Source organism: Danio rerio, chromosome 9 (assembly GCF_049306965.1).
Source record: "Danio rerio strain Tuebingen ecotype United States chromosome 9, GRCz12tu, whole genome shotgun sequence".
NCBI classification, from domain to species: Eukaryota; Metazoa; Chordata; class Actinopteri; order Cypriniformes; family Danionidae; genus Danio; species Danio rerio.
Genome location: NC_133184.1, coordinates 56,303,926 through 56,323,552, shown reverse-complemented (window position 1 = coordinate 56,323,552; position 19,627 = coordinate 56,303,926). Strand labels below are relative to the sequence as shown.

General features: G+C 38.5%; 1 protein-coding gene across 11 annotated transcripts in view; it reads left to right on the top strand.

Annotated features, from left to right (window-relative positions):
• The window catches only part of mid1 (midline 1), a 144,531-nt gene that overhangs the window by 114,491 nt on the left and 10,413 nt on the right, over window positions 1-19,627 (top strand). For all 11 annotated transcript variants that reach the window (XR_012385703.1, XR_012385701.1, XM_073913317.1 and 8 more), the window contains 4 exons: window positions 532-639; window positions 6,635-6,783; window positions 11,337-11,464; window positions 14,979-15,122. Coding sequence is in view for 9 of the 11 variants with exons in the window: in XM_073913317.1 (XP_073769418.1) it covers window positions 532-639; window positions 6,635-6,783; window positions 11,337-11,464; window positions 14,979-15,122 (529 nt within the window). In the remaining 2 variants the exon portion in view is untranslated. The remainder of the gene's footprint in view (window positions 1-531; window positions 640-6,634; window positions 6,784-11,336; window positions 11,465-14,978; window positions 15,123-19,627) is intronic.

Below are 19,627 nucleotides of genomic sequence, written 5' to 3'. Positions count from 1 at the left end.
CATTTTATTGGTATAATATTTGTTTTGCATGAAGCTGTTGTTGTAAACATTCATGTTATTGACACTTTTCACAAGACGCGTTTAATGTCATACATCATCAGCATCCTAAATCCTTGAAAGTTTTAAATATTTCGATTTTGGACAAAACAAAGGTTTAGTACTCTCCCATTCACTGCACTCTGAGTTTACCAACTATGACGACTTCTGCTGCTGAGAAACACAGTAGTGTCTGGATGCAGCCTTTATAATGCAAGCTGAGATTGCATCACTCAGCAGTGCAATGTCAGAAACAATGCACTTAAGGGAGTGAGTGACGTCACTGTGACGGGCAGGGTTAGGGGTGGGGTTAGGTGAGCCCATCAAAAAGCATTGGATGCAGCTCAGATTGCACTGCACCAGGTCTGCATCCAGACCCCTCTCGAGAAACATGCACATGTGAAAAAGGTCCAATGTTCAGCCTCTCCATTTGCTGCTGTTGTGATAGTTGAGCTTTTATTTTTAATTATTTAACGTTTCGTATTGTATCTCCAGCACAATGCGGCTCATCAGGAGAGTAAGCTGACGGAGGAGTGCGACACACTGATCAACATCGTCCAGCAGAGGCGACAGATCATCGGCACCAAGATCAAAGAGGGAAAGGTGATGATGTCAGCAACATCTGCATTTACACACTTTACACTATATGCGGGAGGTAAAGGGGTTGTTGCCTGCATTCTCCAAATCCATTTATCAGGGCAAGCATGGCCTAAAGCTGTTCAGATGATCGCTGTTACCTCCTTACAATGTGCTACAGGTAGCTCAATCCTTCATGTGTCATCTATAAAAGCTGCGGTTGCACATTTTGTCAGCTTTAAATGTCTATGGGAGTGAAATACCACCTTAAATAAGTCAATATAGCTAAATTAATTTGCAATATCATTAGGGCCAGAGCAAGCTGAACTGCCGCTCTAGGCAAAGGACGATCCCGCCGCCCTCAACCCCAATGTGAAAACGTAAGTGACCGGTTATGAAAATAAAGTGAGGTGTCGCGGACCTCTTTTCTGCCACCCTATGCGCGGATATAACTGAGGACGCGCAGGTGCTGAGGGAGGTGTCGCTGACGCCGCCCTCTCTATTCTGTCGCTTATGCGCGAATATATCTGAGGACGCGGGTGGTGAGGGAGGTGTCGCGGACATAACTGAGGATGTGGGTGGTGAGGGAGGTGTCGCGGACATAACTGAGGATGCGGGTGGTAATGGAGGTGTCGCGCACGCCGCCCTCTCTATACTACCACCCTAGGTCGCCTCAATGGAGGCGCCGGCCCTGAATATCATCATCGTCAGTAAAGATATTGATGTTGTTACATAGATTCTTCATTAAATATTAGACTGGAATAATGATGCTACAGATTCAGCTTTACATCACAGCTATGAATTACATTTGACAGAATATTCACATATAAACATAGTTTTTTACATTTTAATCATATTTTGCACTTTTATTTTCCTTAATGTATTTGTTGAAAATGGGAGACAGTTCATTGGATTCTTTGGTTAGTATAGTTGAAACCAGACGTTTTCACACACTAAAAAAGGAATATAACCATTTTTTTTTCTAAATGTCTGATGGTAAATCAAACTAAATGTTTACTATTTTATGTCCGTTAGGATTACATAAATGATTTACATTTGCTAAATGCCAGAATAATGAGAGAATTTGTTTTTGAGATTTTTTTATTAGTTTCTAGACAGTCAACAGTTTACACACATTTTCTTGGTATTTTTTAGCTTTGCTTTAAAACTGTTTTACTTTGGTCAAATGCTTTGGGTCTCCTTCCACAAGCTTCTCACAATAGTTTGCAGGACTTTTCCCATTCCTTCTGACAGAATTGGTGTAGCTGAGTTAGATTTGTTGGCTGTCTTGCTCACACAAGCTTTTTCAACTCTGCCCACACATTCTCTATAGGATTGAGTTCAGGGCTTTGTGATGGCCACTCCAAAACATTCACTCTGTTGTCCTTAAAGCACATATGAACTAATTTGGCAGTATGCTTAGAGTCATGGTCTGTTTGGAAGAGCCATGTGTGGCCAAGTTGTAATTTCCTGGCTGATGTGTTGAGATGTTGCTTCAGTATTTCTCCATACTGTTCTTTCTTCATGATGCCATCTATGCTGTGTAGTGCACCAGTCCCTCCTGCAGCAAAACAGCCCCACAACATGATGCTGCCGCCCCCATACTTCACAGTTGGGGTGGTGTTCCTAGGCTTGTAAGCTTTCCCCTTTGTCCTCCAAATGTAACACTGGTCATTATGGCCAAACAGTTCAATCTTAGCTCCATCAGAGCACAGGACACGTCTCCAATATTAGTCTTTTTCCCAGTGTAATTCAGCTAATTGTAATCTGGCTTTGTTGTTGATTCTGGCTTGTTGATTTTCCCATGTTGTCACACAAGGAAGCAGAGTGTTTGAGCTTTTCCTTCAATACTATTCTACAGTTGTGCCTCACATTAACTCAAATGTCGTCAATTATCCAATCAGAAACTTCCAAAACACTGACATCATCATCTGAGCTTTTCCAGAGGCAGAATAATCTTATTGTGTGTAAACTTGACTTTCAAGAAGAGTTATAACAATTTCTCAAACAATATCTCTCTCATTATTCTGCTATTAAGCAGAACAGAAACACATTTGATCATCCTCACTTACCTAAAAGAGAAAACGTTTAGTCGCATTAACATCTGACTTTTTTAAATGGTTATGTGCGTTTTTATACAGTGTATGTAAACTTCTGCTTTCAACTGTATATAATTTATATCTATAAACGATATATATCTATTGGCAACCTCCCGTTCTCCCTCGGGAAGCAAATACAGAAGTAACTGAGGCTGCAATTCATCGAAATTCCGACAGTCATGGCTCCATATGGAGCAAGTGTCTATTTACAGTACCCTACTGCTAGAAAGGCCAACTATACAATGTACAGTCTGGTACAAAGAACGATTTTGGTTCATATAGCTAATATTGCCCTTCATGACAACTGAGAGGGTGAATTTTTTTTAAAACTCTAATCTGTTTCCTTTATATTAGGTTATATTAAGTTTGCATAATTAAGGGCGGGGCCACTTGAGTGACAGCTGGGTCTCGCAGCTCGCAGTCTCATCACCTCAGCTGATTCCGGCTGATTAGCTGCTGAACTCGGCATATACATCGTATTTTTGTGTTGTTTTATGTGGCTTTACACAGTCAGTCGCCTTTTGGGATTATTTCCTACATCAGGTGATATGGCATGCTGTGTGCACTTAATTGTGCTCACAAACCATTCACGTGGCCTCCGTTTCCCAGGTGAGTGAAGTTATATACTTTATACCATCTCTATACATGTATTTGTTTTATTTAGGATCATTTATAATGTTCGTTAGACCTGTAATGCACTCCAGAATCTGACAGATTGATTAGCTGTAGGCTCTAGAACAGTCATCTGAAGCGTTGTCATACAGTGTTATGCTGGAGTTCATCAGTAGTCAGGGTCCCACTTTATATTAAGTGGCCTTAACTAATATCTTCTTACATAGGAGTTAATAGTTTGTTACATTGTACTTATTGTGTAAATACATGTATTTACTGTGTACTTAGGCTTGATTAAATGCATGTATTTATTTACATCTGTAATTACATTTGTAAATACACTGTTGACCATCCCTTACACCTTAACCCACCCTTAAACCTACCCATGCCACCAAACCTGTCCATAACCCAACCTCTATTCCAACTCAAAAGCACCACAAGTGTTCTCAAATACATTATAAACACAGTAAGTACATTGTATTTTATTTTTGATGTAAGTACATAGTAGTTAGGGACACTTAATATAAAGTGGGACCATAGTCATTTACTAACACAGACTATATCTGAAGTGTTTGGAAGAAATTCCTGTTATCCTGCTGTAGAAAAACGCCATAAGAACAATGTTTAGTGGCTCAATGTATTACAGCAGTGTTTTTAAAAGACTAAACACTTTATTGATATAGTGTACAACCAAGCACAAGTGGTCAGAACACAAACGAGTCGCAGGCAATGATGTATTAAGGATTTTTCCCATAGGAAAGCCTGTCTAAGCAAAATGCCAGGAGGCATCTGTAGCCCCGCTCACGCGCTGCCTCCAGGCCCTTGTTTGGTATTCTCCGGTCGGTGTGATGACACCAGGGCCGGCGCTTCCATAAAGGCGGCCTAGTGCGGCAGTATAGAGAGGGCGGCGTCTGCGACACCTCCATTACCACCCGCGTCCTCAGTTATGTCCGCGACACCTCCCTCACCACCCGCGTCCTCAGATATATTCGCGCATAAGCGACAGAATAGAGAGGGCGGCGTCAGCGACACCTCCATCAGCACCCGCGTGTCCTCAGTTAAATCCGTGCATAGGGTGGCAGAATAGTGGTCCGCGACACCCGCGCGTCCTCAGTTATTTCCGCGCATAGGATGGCAGAATAGAGAGGGCAGCGTCCGCGACACCTCCCTCCCTCCCTCCCTCAGCACCTGCGCATCCTCAGTTATATCCGCGCATAGGACGGCAGAATAGAGAGGGCAGCATCCGCGACACCTCCCTCCCTCCATCAGCACCCGCGCGTCCTCAGTTATATCGGCGCATAGGACGGCAGAATAGAAAGGGCAGCATCCGCGACGCCTCCCTTCATCAGCACCCGCGCGTCCTCAGTTATATCCGCGCATAGGACGGCAGAATAGAGAGGGCAGCGTCCGCGACACTTCCCTCCCTCCATCAGCACCCGCGCGTCCTCAGTTATATCCGTGCATAGGACGGCAGAATAGAGAGGGCAGCATCCACGACACCTCCCTCCCTCCATCAGCACCCGCGCGTCCTCAGTTACATCCGCGCATAGGACGGCAGAATAGAGAGGGCAGCATCCGCGACACCTCCCTCCATCAGCACCCACGCGTCCTCAGTTATATCCGCGCATAGGACGGCAGAATAGAGAGGGCAGCATCCGCGACACCTCCCTCCCTCCATCAGCACCCACGCGTCCTCAGTTATATCCGCGCATAGGACGGCAGAATAGAGAGGGCAGCATCCGCGACACCTCCCTCCATCAGCACCCGCGCGTCCTCAGTTATATCCGCGCATAGGACGGCAGAATAGAGAGGGCAGCATCCGCGACACCTTCCTCCATCAGCACCCACGCGTCCTCAGTTATATCCGCGCATAGGACGGCAGAATAGAGAGGGCAGCATCCGCGACACCTTCCTCCATCAGCACCCACGCGTCCTCAGTTATATCCGCGCATTGGACGGCAGAATAGAGAGGGCAGCATCCGCGACACCTCCCTCCCTCCATCAGCACCCACGCGTCCTCAGTTATATCCGCGCATAGGACGGCAGAATAGAGAGGGCAGCATCCGCGACACCTTCCTCCATCAGCACCCACGCGTCCTCAGTTATATCCGCGCTTAGGACGGCAGAATAGAGAGGGCAGCATCCGCGACACTTCCCTCCCTCCATCAGCACCCGCGCGTCCTCAGTTACATCCGCGCATAGGACGGCAGAATAGAGAGGGCAGCATCCGCGACACCTCCCTCCATCAGCACCCACGCGTCCTCAGTTATATCCGCGCATAGGACGGCAGAATAGAGAGGGCAGCATCCGCGACACTTCCCTCCATCAGCACCCGCGCGTCCTCAGTTACATCCGCGCATAGGACGGCAGAATAGAGAGGGCAGCGTCCGCGACACCTCCCTCCATCAGCACCCGCGCGTCCTCAGTTACATCCGCGCATAGGACTTCAGAATAGAGAGGGCAGCATCCGCGACACCTCCCTCCCTCCATCAGCACCCGCGCGTCCTCAGTTATATCCGTGCATAGGACGGCAAAATAGAGAGGGCAGCATCCGCGACACCTCCCTCCATCAGCACCCACGCGTCCTCAGATACATCCGCGCATAGGACGGCAGAATAGAGAGGGCAGCATCCGCGACACCTCCCTCCATCAGCACCCACGCGTCCTCAGTTACATCCGCGCATAGGGCGGCAGAATAGAGAGGGCAGCGTCCGCGACACCTCCCTCCCTCCCTCCCTCCCTCAGCACCCGCGCGTCCTCAGTTATATCCCCGCATAGGACGGCAGAATAGAGAGGGCAGCGTCCGCGACACCTCCCTCCCTCCATCAGCACCCACGCGTCCTCAGTTATATCCGCGTATAGGACGGCAGAATAGAGAGGGCAGCGTCCGCGACACCTCCCTTCATCAGCACCCGCGCGTCCTCAGTTACATCCGCACATAGGGCGGCAGAATAGAGGTCCGCGACACCTCATATTAATTTTCATAACAGGTCACTTTCGTTTTCACATTGGGGTTGAGGGCGGCGTGATCGTCCTCTACCTAGAGCAGCAGTTCAGCTTGCTCCGGCCCTGGATGGCACGCAAACAAAATGGCAACGGTTGACTACGCCCACTGGTAGCTTCTTTTGGGTTCTTCATAAACCCATCGGTGATGTCACAGATACTACGTCCATATCTACCGTCTATGCTGAAAGTCTACATTTTTGGTATTGCTGGTGTTTGAAGTTTTCAAACTACAGTTATTAACAGAGAGGCACTCTTTAAGCAACACTTACATTAATGCAGGGTTTTGCATATGTGTGTGTTTGTAGGTGGTTCGCTTGAGAAAGCTGGCTCAGCAGATCGCCAACTGCAAGCAGTTTGTGGAGAGATCGTCCTCGCTCATCATTCAAGCCGATCAAGCTCTGAAGGAGACGGATCACGCTCGATTCCTGCAGATGGCCAAGAGCATCTCCGAGAGGTGAAGAAACACCACACACAAAAACCATCATACTTCCATACATGCTTCAGCCGACATTTTGCTAAAGGTAAAATACATTGCTCCGGGTACGTTTCGTTGCACGTTTCAGATGATGAATCCACTAGAGGGCTCTGTCTACATTTCTGGAAATCTAAAACATGTTACTTCGGGTACATTTTGTTGTATGTTTCAGATGACGAATCAAATGTGGGGTCCCTGCCTAAATTTCTGCAAATGTAAAATATGTTACTTAAGGTACATATATTGAACATTTCAGATGACAAATCCACTAGAGGAGGCCTAGTCTACCTTTTTGTAAAGCTGAAATATGTTATTTGGGGTAAATTTTGTTGCAAATGATGAATCCACTAGGGGGTATTATCTCCTTTTCATTGTTTCCTTTTTTATAATGTAAGGGTGCTTTTACACCTACACTTTTGTTTCGGAACCCGTCTCGTTTGCCCAGTTAGCGCGGTTCGTTTGGTATATGTGAATCCAGCAATCGCGCTCGGATCCACGCCAAATCAATCGCTCCGATATCGTTTGAGTGAGGTGGTCTCGGCTCGATTGAAATGAACTCTGGAGCGGATCGATTGCAGTAAGCGATACGATCCGAGCCCGGTTATATCACAGTGTTTTATGGATATGTAATAGGCATACGGCGATATGAAGAGAGAATTATGAGTATGAGTAGTTTCGCGAGTCTTCCGGATGCCTGCAAACGAGTGATAATCTCCCGGTAATCTTGCGTCTCCCTCCTGGTCCTCAAATAGGCTACGTCGTGCACCCTTCTCACCCCTCCTCATCGCATCTCTCCTCACTCTTCAGACATGTCGCGCGCACCCTGTCAAACACCACCAACCCACTTCTCCTGACAGCTGAGCGGGACTCTGCAAAATAAACCCCGACACTGACTAATTTGAGGAGAGTTTACCCTCATGTGACTTGTTTTAGCTCTTTTGGTCCGATTAGAAACTTTGCCGTGTGAAAGTGAACTGCACCAAGAACAAAGAGCAACAATGTAACATTTGTAACCTCTATTTCAGAACAACTGAATCGATTCATAGGTGTGAAAGCACCCTCAAATAAATTGCTTACATCGTAACAACACGTGACCCACAATAAAATGTATCTCAACCATCTGCGACAGCGATGCGCAAAATTTCAGTTTTAGAAATGCTTTCCATCTCTGCAACGTTGCGGCAGAACAACAGCATATACCACTATCACAATGATCACCTCAGGTACAGATTATCTGCTTTACTCAGTGTTAAAGGCTACAAATGTGAGTTTAATTACTATTTGACATTTATGTTACTGAAAGCAGTAGCAGGTAGTTCACCTCAGATCTTGAAAGTAAAAGGACTAGCAGACGATTTGAAACTGAAAGTCAGTACTGTGATTCAGTGCAAACCAACAACATCAGTCACTCCGTAGACTACTAATAGGGTTAAAGAGGTTTAATATGTATTGATTAGATTAAAATGCTTCACCATTTCATGTCACATTTGGTGCAGATAGACAAACTGCTTGTCTCTGGCATCGCATGTTGTTAGGACAGTGTTAGAGTCTTGTTGCACGCTTCAGATGACAAATCCACTTGAGGGCGCTGACTACATTTTTGTGAATCTAAAATATGTAATTTAGGGTACATTTATTTTACTTGTCAGAAGACAAATTCAGTAGTAGAGCTACTAATTGTTACTTATCTTATTTTTTGTGTAATAGAGGGCGCTGTCTACATTTTTGCGAATCTGAAATGCATTAGTTAGAAAACATTTTGTTGTACGTTTCAAATGACAAATCCACTGGAGGGCGCTGACTACATTTTTGTGAATCTAAAATATGTAATTTAGGGTACATTTATTTCACATGTCAAATGACAAATTCAGCTGTAGAGCTATCTAAAAATTGGCTCATTTATAAAAATGTTACTTTTAGTATTTTTTGTACATTTTAGATGACAAACCCACTAGAGGGCGCTGACTACACTTTTGTGAATCAGTAATATGTAATTCAAGGTACATTTATTGCACATTTCAAAATGCCAAATTCATTTACGGAACACACTGTATGAACATTTGCTAATCTAAAAACGTTACTCGGTATGTTTTTTGTACGTTTCAGATGACAAATCCACTAGAGGGCGCTGTCTCTTTTTTTCGAATCTGAAATATGTCACTTAAGGTGCATTTCAGATGACAGATCCTCTTGAGGGCGCTGTCTTCTACATATTTGCTAGTCTAAAACTTTACCTAAGGTGATTTTTTTGTACACTTCAGATGACAATTCCAAAGAGGGCCATTTCTACATTTTTGCGAAACTGAAATGCATCACTTAAGATACATTTTGTTGCACGTTTCAAATGAAAAATCCACTAGAGGGCGCTGACTACATTTTTTGCAAATTAACTAAATTTTACTTGGGGTATGCTTTTTTTTTGTACATTTTAGATGTCAAATCCACTAGAGGGCGCTGACTACACTTTTGTGAATCAGTAATATGTAATTCAAGGTACATTTATTGCACATTTCAAAATGACAAATTCACTTGTGGAACACGCTGTATGAACATTTGCTAATCTAAAAACGTTACTTAGGGTACTTTTTTTACATTTCAGATGACAAATCCACTAGAGGGCGCTGTCTTTTTTTTCTCGAATCTGATATATGTCACTTAAGGTACATTTCAGATGACTAATCCACTAGAGGACGTTGTCTTCTACATATTTGCTAGTCTAAAACTTTACCTAAGGTGATTTTTTTTTGTACACTTCAGATGACAATTCCAAAGAGGGCCATTTCTACATTTTTGCGAAACTGAAATGCATCACTTAAGATACATTTTAATTCACGTTTCAAATGACAAATCCACTAGAGGGCGCTGACTACATTTTTGCGAATTAACAAAATTTTACTTAGGGTAAGCTTTTTTTGTACATTTTAGATGACAAATCCACTAGAGGGCGCTGACTACACTTTTGTGAATCAGTAATATGTAATTCAAGGTACATTTGTTGCACATTTCAAAATTACAAATTCACTTGTGGAACACGCTGTATGAACATTTGCTAATCTAAAAACGTTACTTAGGGTACTTTATTGTAAATTTCCGATGACAGATCCTCTAGAGGGCGCTGTCTTCTACATATTTGCTAATCTAAAACTTTACCTAAGGTGATTTTTTTGTACACTTCAGATGTCAATTCCAAAGAGGATGATTTCTATGCAAAGCCTATGCTAATCAGTAGGAGGGGCGTATTCAAGTGACGTCGAGTGTTTTCACACGCAGAGCCGGAGGGCAGAAATACGGTTTTAATGGATGGGACAGTGTTTGTTACAAGTGTAAATACAGTATAACAGAGGTAAAATGGCAAAAAACTGTTAGTCAGCTTTTACGTGAAGCAGCTGCTGCATTGGTACAGCAAGAGGAGCACGGGACACAGGAGAACCAAACGTCAAACTTCAGTACCACAGCAGGAGTTGCGGGCTTCCTTGGTGGGCAGAGAAACTGCAGCGTAAGTGCGGTAGGCCTTGTGATGAAGGTCTTGTGACGTTAACAACTTGTTAGTACTAAAATCTTTGAACTACAGCTAAACCAGCTCGGTAAAGTTGGTTTTAGGTTTGATATTCGCCAGACATTTATGCACGCAGTGTTAGGGATAGCAACTCGACGTCACTTGAATACGCCCCTCCCGCTGATTAGCATAGGCTTTGCATACAGCTTTAAGTTGAAAATGAAATCGAAAATGAAAACTGAAATGAAAAAGTGTCAATAAAAGGAAAGCTTAAATTTACATTTTCATTTGAATTGTGTCACTATTATAGCGTGAAGATTAATAACACGCTTTGTAAAAGTTGTGTTTGCATATATTTTTTCATATTTTATTTTAAAATTGTCAGTCTTGACGCGGAAATGCAGTGAAAAGGAAATGTTAAAATGGCAACTTCAATTCAATTATCAATTTGACAGGGTTGACGTGTTGTCAAAGTGAAAATAAAAATCAAAATTCAATAATTTCATTTCGTTTTCAATTTTGGCAGATATTTTGCGAACAGTGTTTTAAAATAAAATTGTTAATCTGATTGTCATTTTCATTTCCAATGTTTATTTGATTTATTTAAAATACTTGAGGGCGCTGTCTACAATTTTGTAAATCTGAAATACGTCACTTATGGTACATTAACTGCACTTTTCAGATGACAAATCCACTGGAGGGCACTGTCTACATTTGGGCTAATATAAAATTGTGTGTTTCAAATCCACTAGAGGGCGCTGTCGATACTTTTGTGATTCTGAAATACGTTACTGTTTTGCTGCATGTTTTAGATGTACATCCTTGAACACATCAAGGCGCTTTTTAAGCCATTTCTGAGCAATTTCTGAGCAGAATGCATTTATAAACGGAAAGTCTGCATTCTGCGTGAAACACTTCTAACTCTTGCTTTTCTAATTCTTTTGCGGTTTAAAAATCATGTTTTATATTGTAATATTATTGCAAATGCAGTTAGTCGTTGTTTTAACTCACGCATGTCATGTTGGTGAAATTGCAGAGTCTCCATGGCGACTGCGTCCTCACAGGTCTTGATCCCTGAGATAAACCTGAACGACACGTTTGACGCGTTCGCATTGGACTTCTCCAGAGAGAAGAAGATGCTGGAAGGTCTGGATTACCTGACAGGTTAGTTTACAGTGAAATGTGTTGACAGCTTTAAATCAATGCAGAATGTGCACTTCTCTCCGTTTGGTATGCTTTAGGGATGGGCGTTTGCAATATACTGGAAAAAATAAAATAAATAAACAACTACAATAAAATCTATTAATGAAATAAAATGTTTATCTGAGCCAAAACAGAAATAATCTTGTCTAAAGATGAAGCTTTAAATTGAAGTTTACATTGATTCTGCATCTCAGCATTAAGGAAACATGTTTACATGTTATTTGGTGTCATGAGTGTCTCTCTAAGGTCCTGTATTGTGAAAGATGGCAGACGGCAGACACATGAGGCACAAACACACACAGATTGGATCTGACTTTTGTTTATTTCTTTGCCAACTGCTCACTGCTGCTGTGCATCATGCTAATAATAGTCAAACCATCCACATTTCTGCCATATGTTTGCTCGTTTGCCACTAAAACATGTCTTCTTCATGTTAGAACATGACACTTCACATATCTGGGTTTGATTTATAATTCGATTGGCCTCAGTCTTGGGTTTGGACCACTTCTAATTAACGTCACATTAAGATGTGTATATTTCACGACTGTTATTTATTCTGCTTTTAATTTCGATTGGCCTGGATTTTGACAACATGGCAGCCCCACTGTGACTGATGTTTGGCACAAATGAACTTCACATTAAGCTTGACAAATGTGACCAAACAAAAGTTGATTTTCATAACAATTACATTATGGATGTTAAAGCCAGCACAATGTTGGCGAAAGAAAGTCTGGCTTATAGGTGGATTTAGAGGCTCTTTCTTAAGATTCTGAGGCTCAACGCCGCCTAGTGTTTATTTTATTTTCCCCACATTTTCTTAATGTGTTTTAATTAATTTAAATTAATGTGCAATTTTCTTAATTTCTCAGATTTTGTTTTGCGTTTTCGTAATGTGTTTGCATTGTGAGGTTTTGCAACACATTTTCTGTCAAGCCGATGGTCTTTTCATAATTTGCTGGTGTATTTTGTAATTGGCATATGTTTTTTATTAAATTGCAGCTCTCGCAGCCACCGTAAAAATATGTTCACTGAGCATGGTTCTTAAACATCTGCAGAAATGTTATGGTAGTTTTATGCTTAAGAAGAGTCATAAATGGACATACAGCAACTTTAAACTTTGCAGTGGCTCTACAAATCTCATATGTGTTTACAGACTGTAGGGTTGCACGGTTTACCGGTACTATGGTAACATCGCGATACTATGACTATATATATATATATATATATATATATATATATATATATATATATGTATATATATATATATATATATATATATATATATATATATATATATATACAGTTGAAGTCAGAATTATTCGCCCCCTTTTGATTTTTTTTCTCTTTTAAATATTTCCCAAATGATTTTTAACAGAGCAAGGAAATGTTCACAGTATGTCTGATAATATTTTTTCTTCTGGAGAAAGTCTTATTTGTTTTATTTCGGCTACAGTGAAGGCAGTTATTAATTTTTTTAAAAACATTTTGGGACAAAATTATTAGCCCCTTTAAGCTATTTTTTTTTTCGATAATCTACAGAACAAACCATCGCTATACAATAACTTGCCTAATTACCCTTACCTGCCTAGTTCACCTTATTAACCCAGTTAAGCCTTTAAATGTCACTTTAAGCCAGGGGTCACCAACATGGTGAGCACCAGGTAGCCCACGAAGATTACATGAGTTGCCCACAGGCCTGTTCTAAAAATAGCTCACCATTGCACCACATACCAGTAAGCTGAATCTAGTATTTTTTGAAGCTATTATTTTTAAATCACACCTGCATTGGTGCAAAATTTGTTAATGACATTAAGGTATATATATATATATATATATATATATATATATATATATATATATATATATATATATATATATATATATATATATATAAAACTAAAAATATTTCTGACAAATAAAGTGTTGCATATTGATATTTCAGTTTCTTACCTTGTTAAATCATTGTTGAGAACTATTGTGAGAAATCATCAGTGTCTTCACATAGATGAATATCATTAATCATTAATAATAACAACATATAATTAAAAGTAAATTGAGAAAAATTGTTATTTAAGAAGTGTGTATCAAACTGGTAGCCCTTCACAATAATTGATACCCAAGAAGTAGCTCTCAGTTTCAGAAAGGTTGGTGACCCCTGCTTTAAGCTGTATAGAAGTGTCTTGAAAAATATCTAGTAAAATATCTACTGTCATCATGGCAAAGATAAAATAAATCAGTTATTAGAGATGAGTTATTAAAACTATTATGATTAGAAATGTGTAGAAGACAATCTGCTCTGCGTTAAACAGAAATTGTGGGAAAAAATAAACAGGGGCCCTAATAATTGAGGGGGGCTAATAATTCTGACTTCAACTGTGTATGTATATATATATATATATATATATATATATATATATATATATATATATATATATATATATATATATATATATATATATATATGAGAAGCTCTGATAGTATTGTATTTGTATGCTAATGTTTAAAGTTTAAGTTTCTGACTTGTTAGGGGTTAAGTTTAATCAAAAAAAGAGTGCATTAAAACAATGTTAAATGCTATATTCTAGTTTTTTTTACTCGCGTGCATCTTTTTAAAAACAATTTATCGGGGGGAAAAATGAAGAATTAAATTTGGCAAAACAAGAAACCATTTCAGACCATGGATCTCAAAAATCTGTAAAAATGGGCTATACATATTATCTGGAATCTCATTCCTTCATTTTCTTGTCTGCTTAGTCCCTTTATTAATCCGGGGTTGCCACAGCGGAATGAACTGCCTACTCATCCAGCACATTTTTTACACAGTGTATGCCCTTCCAGCCGCAACCCATCTCTGGGAAACATCCACACACACTCATTCACACACACACACACACACACTCATACACTACGGACAATTTAGCCTACCCAATTCACCTGTACTGCATGTCTTTGGACTGTGGGGGAATCCGGAGCACCCGGGGGAAACCCATGCAAATGCAGGGAGAACATGCAAACTCCACACAGAAACGCCAACTCAGCCGAGGCTTAAACCAGCGACCTTCTTGCTGTTAGGCGACAGCACTACCTTCTGCGCCACTGCCTCGCCTATGTGGAATCTAAAGGTTCAAAATTGCCTTCCGAGTTCAGATATTATAGATAGCCCATACACATACGTTACAGATTTTGAGATACGTTTGAGATTTTGAGGTCTGACAAAAATTGACTTGACTTGCTTGAGATTTGAAGGTTATGACTTGAGACTTGCTGGTGACTTGCACATGTGTGACTTACTCCCACTCCTGCTGCTTGGTATCGTGATACTTCAGCTGGTATAGTATCGTAAGATTAGTTAATAGTAACGCGACTACCCTAACAGACTCTATAATCCAGACTCGCATTACCATTTCAGATGCATATTGCAAGATCACATGTGCAGCAGTTGATATGATTTCTATTTTGATCTGTTGTGTCGCAGCTCCGAATGCTCCCACCATCCGCGAGGAGCTGTGCACCGCGTCTCACGACACCATCACGGTGCACTGGACATCAGAGGACGAGTTCAGTGTGGTTTCATACGAGCTCCAGTACACCATCTCCACCGGACAGGCCAACGTAGTCAGTGAGTAAACCAACTCCAGATGACCACATACAGGCCGACTGTATCTGGGTGTAATGCCCTTATCTGAACAAAAAAAAGGAGAAATTATATCAGCGCACAATGATTTTATTATAAATCCTGCTCAATTTTGTTTTAATTAAGCAACATAACATGATCAGAAACAACACAGAAGATAGGAAAGATGGGGTATGCGTTAAGTGTGTGTGTTTGGCTAACAATTTAGTTTAATATATTACCAGTTTATTAGCTATATTAGTATTGTGTCTTTTTTGACATCCCTAATTCTACCCAATACCTAAACCCAACTACTACTTTAACTATTAATAAGCAGATTATTAGCTGTTTATTGATCGAATAGTCTTAGTTAATGGTTTGTTTGTAGAATGAATTGTGACTTAAAAAAAGTATTATTATTATTATTATTATTATTATTATTGTTATTGTTACCTTTATTAATATTAATATTACTGTTGCCGTCATCCCGTTATACTACTTTCATCAACACCAACTTTAGTAGTAGTATTGATATTATTGATAACATTTTTATATTATTATTATTATTATTATTATTATTATTATTATTATTATTATTAGCTATAAAGGCAAAATACTACTTAAATTTGACAAAAATAATTTGTTATTATCATCGCTGTTATTGACATTCCTGTTATTTCCATTTCTACTGATGTTTTAAAGAAAGAAAGAAAGAAATGAAGAATGATGAAAGAAGAAAAGAATGAATGAAAGAAAGAAAAAATAAAGAAATGAACAAAAGAGACCAAATGAACGATAAAAGAAAAAATGAAAGAAAGAACAAATGAAAAAAGAATGACTGACCAAACGAATAAATTAAATTAAATTAAATTAAATTAAATTAAATTAAATTAAATTAAATTAAATTAAATTAAATTAAATTAAATTAAATGCTGCCCTTGGTAACAACATGTGATGTGATTATGATTATGTGATTAACTATTAATAAGCAGATTATTAGCCATTTATTGATTGAATAGTCTTAGTTAATGGTTTGTTTGTAGCATGAATTGTGACTTAAAATAAAGTATCATTATTATTGTTGTTACCTTTATTAATATTAATATTACTGTTGCCGTCATCACATTATACTACTTTCATCAACACCAACTTTAGTATTATTATTGATATTATTATTAGTAGTAGTAGTATTGATATTATTGATAACATTTTTATATTATTTTTATTGGCTATAAAGGCTAAATACTGCTTAAATATGACCAAGATAATTTGTTATTGTCATTGTGTTTATTCACATTCCTGTTATTTCTATTTCTACTGATGTTTTAAAGAAAGAAATAAAGGAGAAAGAAAAAAGGATGAAAGAAATAACAAAAAAGAGAATGATGATAGAAAAACACGAATGAAAGAACAGACGAAAGAAGGAACAAAAGTAATGAAAAGAAAGAAAAATGAATGCAAGAAATAATTCTGAAATAATGAATGATAGAAAGAACGAACAAACAAATGAAAAAGAATGAATGACATATGAATGTAAAAGCAACTAAAGAAAGAATGAAAGAAGAAAAGAAAGTAATGAACAAACAAAAGAAAGCAAAACGAACGTAAGAGTGATGAAAAGGACCAAATAAAAGAAAGAACAAAAAAAGAGGAGGATGATAGAAAAATAAACAAAACAACAGAAAAATGAACAGAAGAGGGAATGAAAAATCAACAAAAAAGAACATCAAAGACAGAACGAAAGAGAGAAAAAACAGAAGAATGAAAGGACTAGAGAAAGAACAAAAGAAAGTATAAACAAGAATAAACAATAAAAGAACAAAAGAAAGAAACAATGAAAGGATAAAAGAATGACATAGAGAAAGAAAAACTAACGTAAGAACAATGACAGAACAGGAAAGAATGAACAAACGAATGAAAGAAAGAAAGAAAAATGAACAGGAAAGAATGAAGAAACAGAAAGACAGAAAGAGAATGACGAAAGAACAAGAGAATGAACTAAAGAAAGGAGGAATGAATGAACTGAAGAAAGAATGAAAGAATATGAATGAACAAATAAAAGAGAATTAAAAAACAGAAGAATGAAAGAACTAACGAACGAACAAACTAGAGAAGAGTGTAAGAAAGTATGTGAACAAAGGAATGAACGAAGGAAAGAACAAAAAAGAGAATGAAATAGAGAAAGAAAAATGAAGGTACGAAAGAATGACAGAAGAACAAAAGAAAGAAAGAAAAACGAAAGGATGACAAGAAAAAATGAACTCAAGAAAGGAAGAGTGAATGATTGAAGAAACTAAATAAAGAAAGAATATGAATGAACAAAGGAACCAACAAATAAAAGAGAATGAAAAAACAAAAAAATAAAAGAATAAACAAAGGAATGAACAAACAAATGAAAGAAAGAACGAATGAACAAACGAAAGAGAGCGACAGAAAAAAATATGAAAGAAAGAACGAGAATTAAATAAATAATGAATAAACAAACAAAAGAGAATGACAAAAAAAATAATGAATGAAAGAACAAGAGAATGAAAGAAAGGAAGAATTAATGAAAGAAAAAAGAAAGAATAAACCACAGCATGAATGAACAAACGAATAAAAGAAAGAATGACCAGCGGAACGAACAATCAAAAGAAAGAACAGAAGACAAAAAAAATAAAAGAACAAACAAACTAGAGAAGAATGAAAGAAAGTATGAACAAACAAATGAAAGAAAGAACAGAAGAAAGAAAGAAAGAAAGAAAGAAAAGAGATAGATAGATAGATAGATAGATAGATAGATAGATAGATAGATAGATAGATAGATAGATAGATAGATAGATAGATAGATAGATAGATAGATAGATAGATAGATAGAAAAAGAAAGAAAGAACAAGCTAGAGAAAAACAAAAGAAAGTATGAACAAAGGAATGAATGAACAAATGAAAGAAAGAACAGAAGAAAGAAAAAATAATGAAAGAAAGAACAAACAAACTAGAATAAGAAGAAAAGAAAATATGAACAAAGGAATGAACGAAGGAAAGAACAAAAAAATGAAATAGAGAAAGAAAATGAAAGACGAAAGAATGATGAAAGAAAAATAAGGAATAATGTAAGAACAATGAAAGAAAGAACAAATGAAAAAAAAGAATAACAAAGAAAAATGAAAGAAAGAAAGAAAGAAAGAAAGAAAGAAAGAAAGAAAGAAAGAAAGAAAGAAAGAACAAGAGAAAGAAAGGAAGAATGAATGAACAAAAGAAAAAATGAACGAAAGCAAGAATGAACAAACGAATAAAAGAAAGAATGATCAATGGAACGAACAATCAAAAGAAAGAACAGAAGACAGAAAATGAAAGAACAAACAAACAAGATTGAGAACGAAAGAAAGTGAACAAAGGAAAGAAAAGAATAAAAGAGAGAAAGAAAAATAAACGGAAGAAAGAATGATGGAAGAACAAATGAAAGCAAGAAAGAGCGGAAGAATAAATGAAAGAACAAAAGAAAGAATGAATCAATGAATAAAAACGGATAAAAGAAAGAATGAACAAAGGAACGAACAAACAAAAGAAACAAATGAAAGAAAGAACGAATGAATTTAACGAACAAATTAAATTAACTGCAGCCATTAATAACAGCATGTGATGTGATTATGACACAAAAGCAAACCCAGTTCCTCCAGAATGCGCACACACACACGCGCTGTGTTTGGTTGTGTGTGCGTAGATGTGCAGTGTGGATTAGACAGAAGTAGAGCAGATTATAGTGTGCAGTATGACTGTAGATTAAATAGCCTGAAGAGAGGAGAGCACAGAAAAAGCTTTACTGAGTGAATAAGGTCACGCTGTACTTACAGGACAACGGGCTCTATTTTGACGATCCATGCACAAAGTGCAAAGCGCAGGGCGCAAACGCATGCAGGGCGTGTCAGAATCCACTTTTGCTAATACAAAAATGGAAAAATCCGCTTTGCGCCGTGGCGTATGATCTAACAGCGTTGAGCTTATTTTCTTAATGAGTTACAGGTGTGTTTTGAGAATAAACCAATCAGATTCTCATCTCCCATTCCCTTTAAGAGTCAGTTGCGTCATGGCGCATTTGCTTTTTACATGACGGACTTTGTAAGTGGAAAAATTGAAAGCTTCACTAGAGAGAAAACAGTTAAACAGAGCATCTGCAGCGCGAGGATGAGAGATAAGGCCTCTCATAATCTACTTTCACTTTCACTCTTGTGGATAGGGAAACCTTTACGCACAGACATCCATTAGCCTATAAATAATTAATTTCCTTTGTTAAGCGCAAAGATTTGTGTCTAAACTATTTCTAAATTCAGTTCTAATTTCCAGCAAACGAATAAATGAACAATAATAACAAAATGAGCTCAAACAACTGAGTTATATCCAAATACACATGCTGTGCCCCATATGGTCTAAAACCTGCAGGTGGACAAATCTAAGCTTGTTTTTAATAAAACAAATATAAATTTGGATATAATAAATAATACTGCTAATAATAATAACATTATACAAAAGCA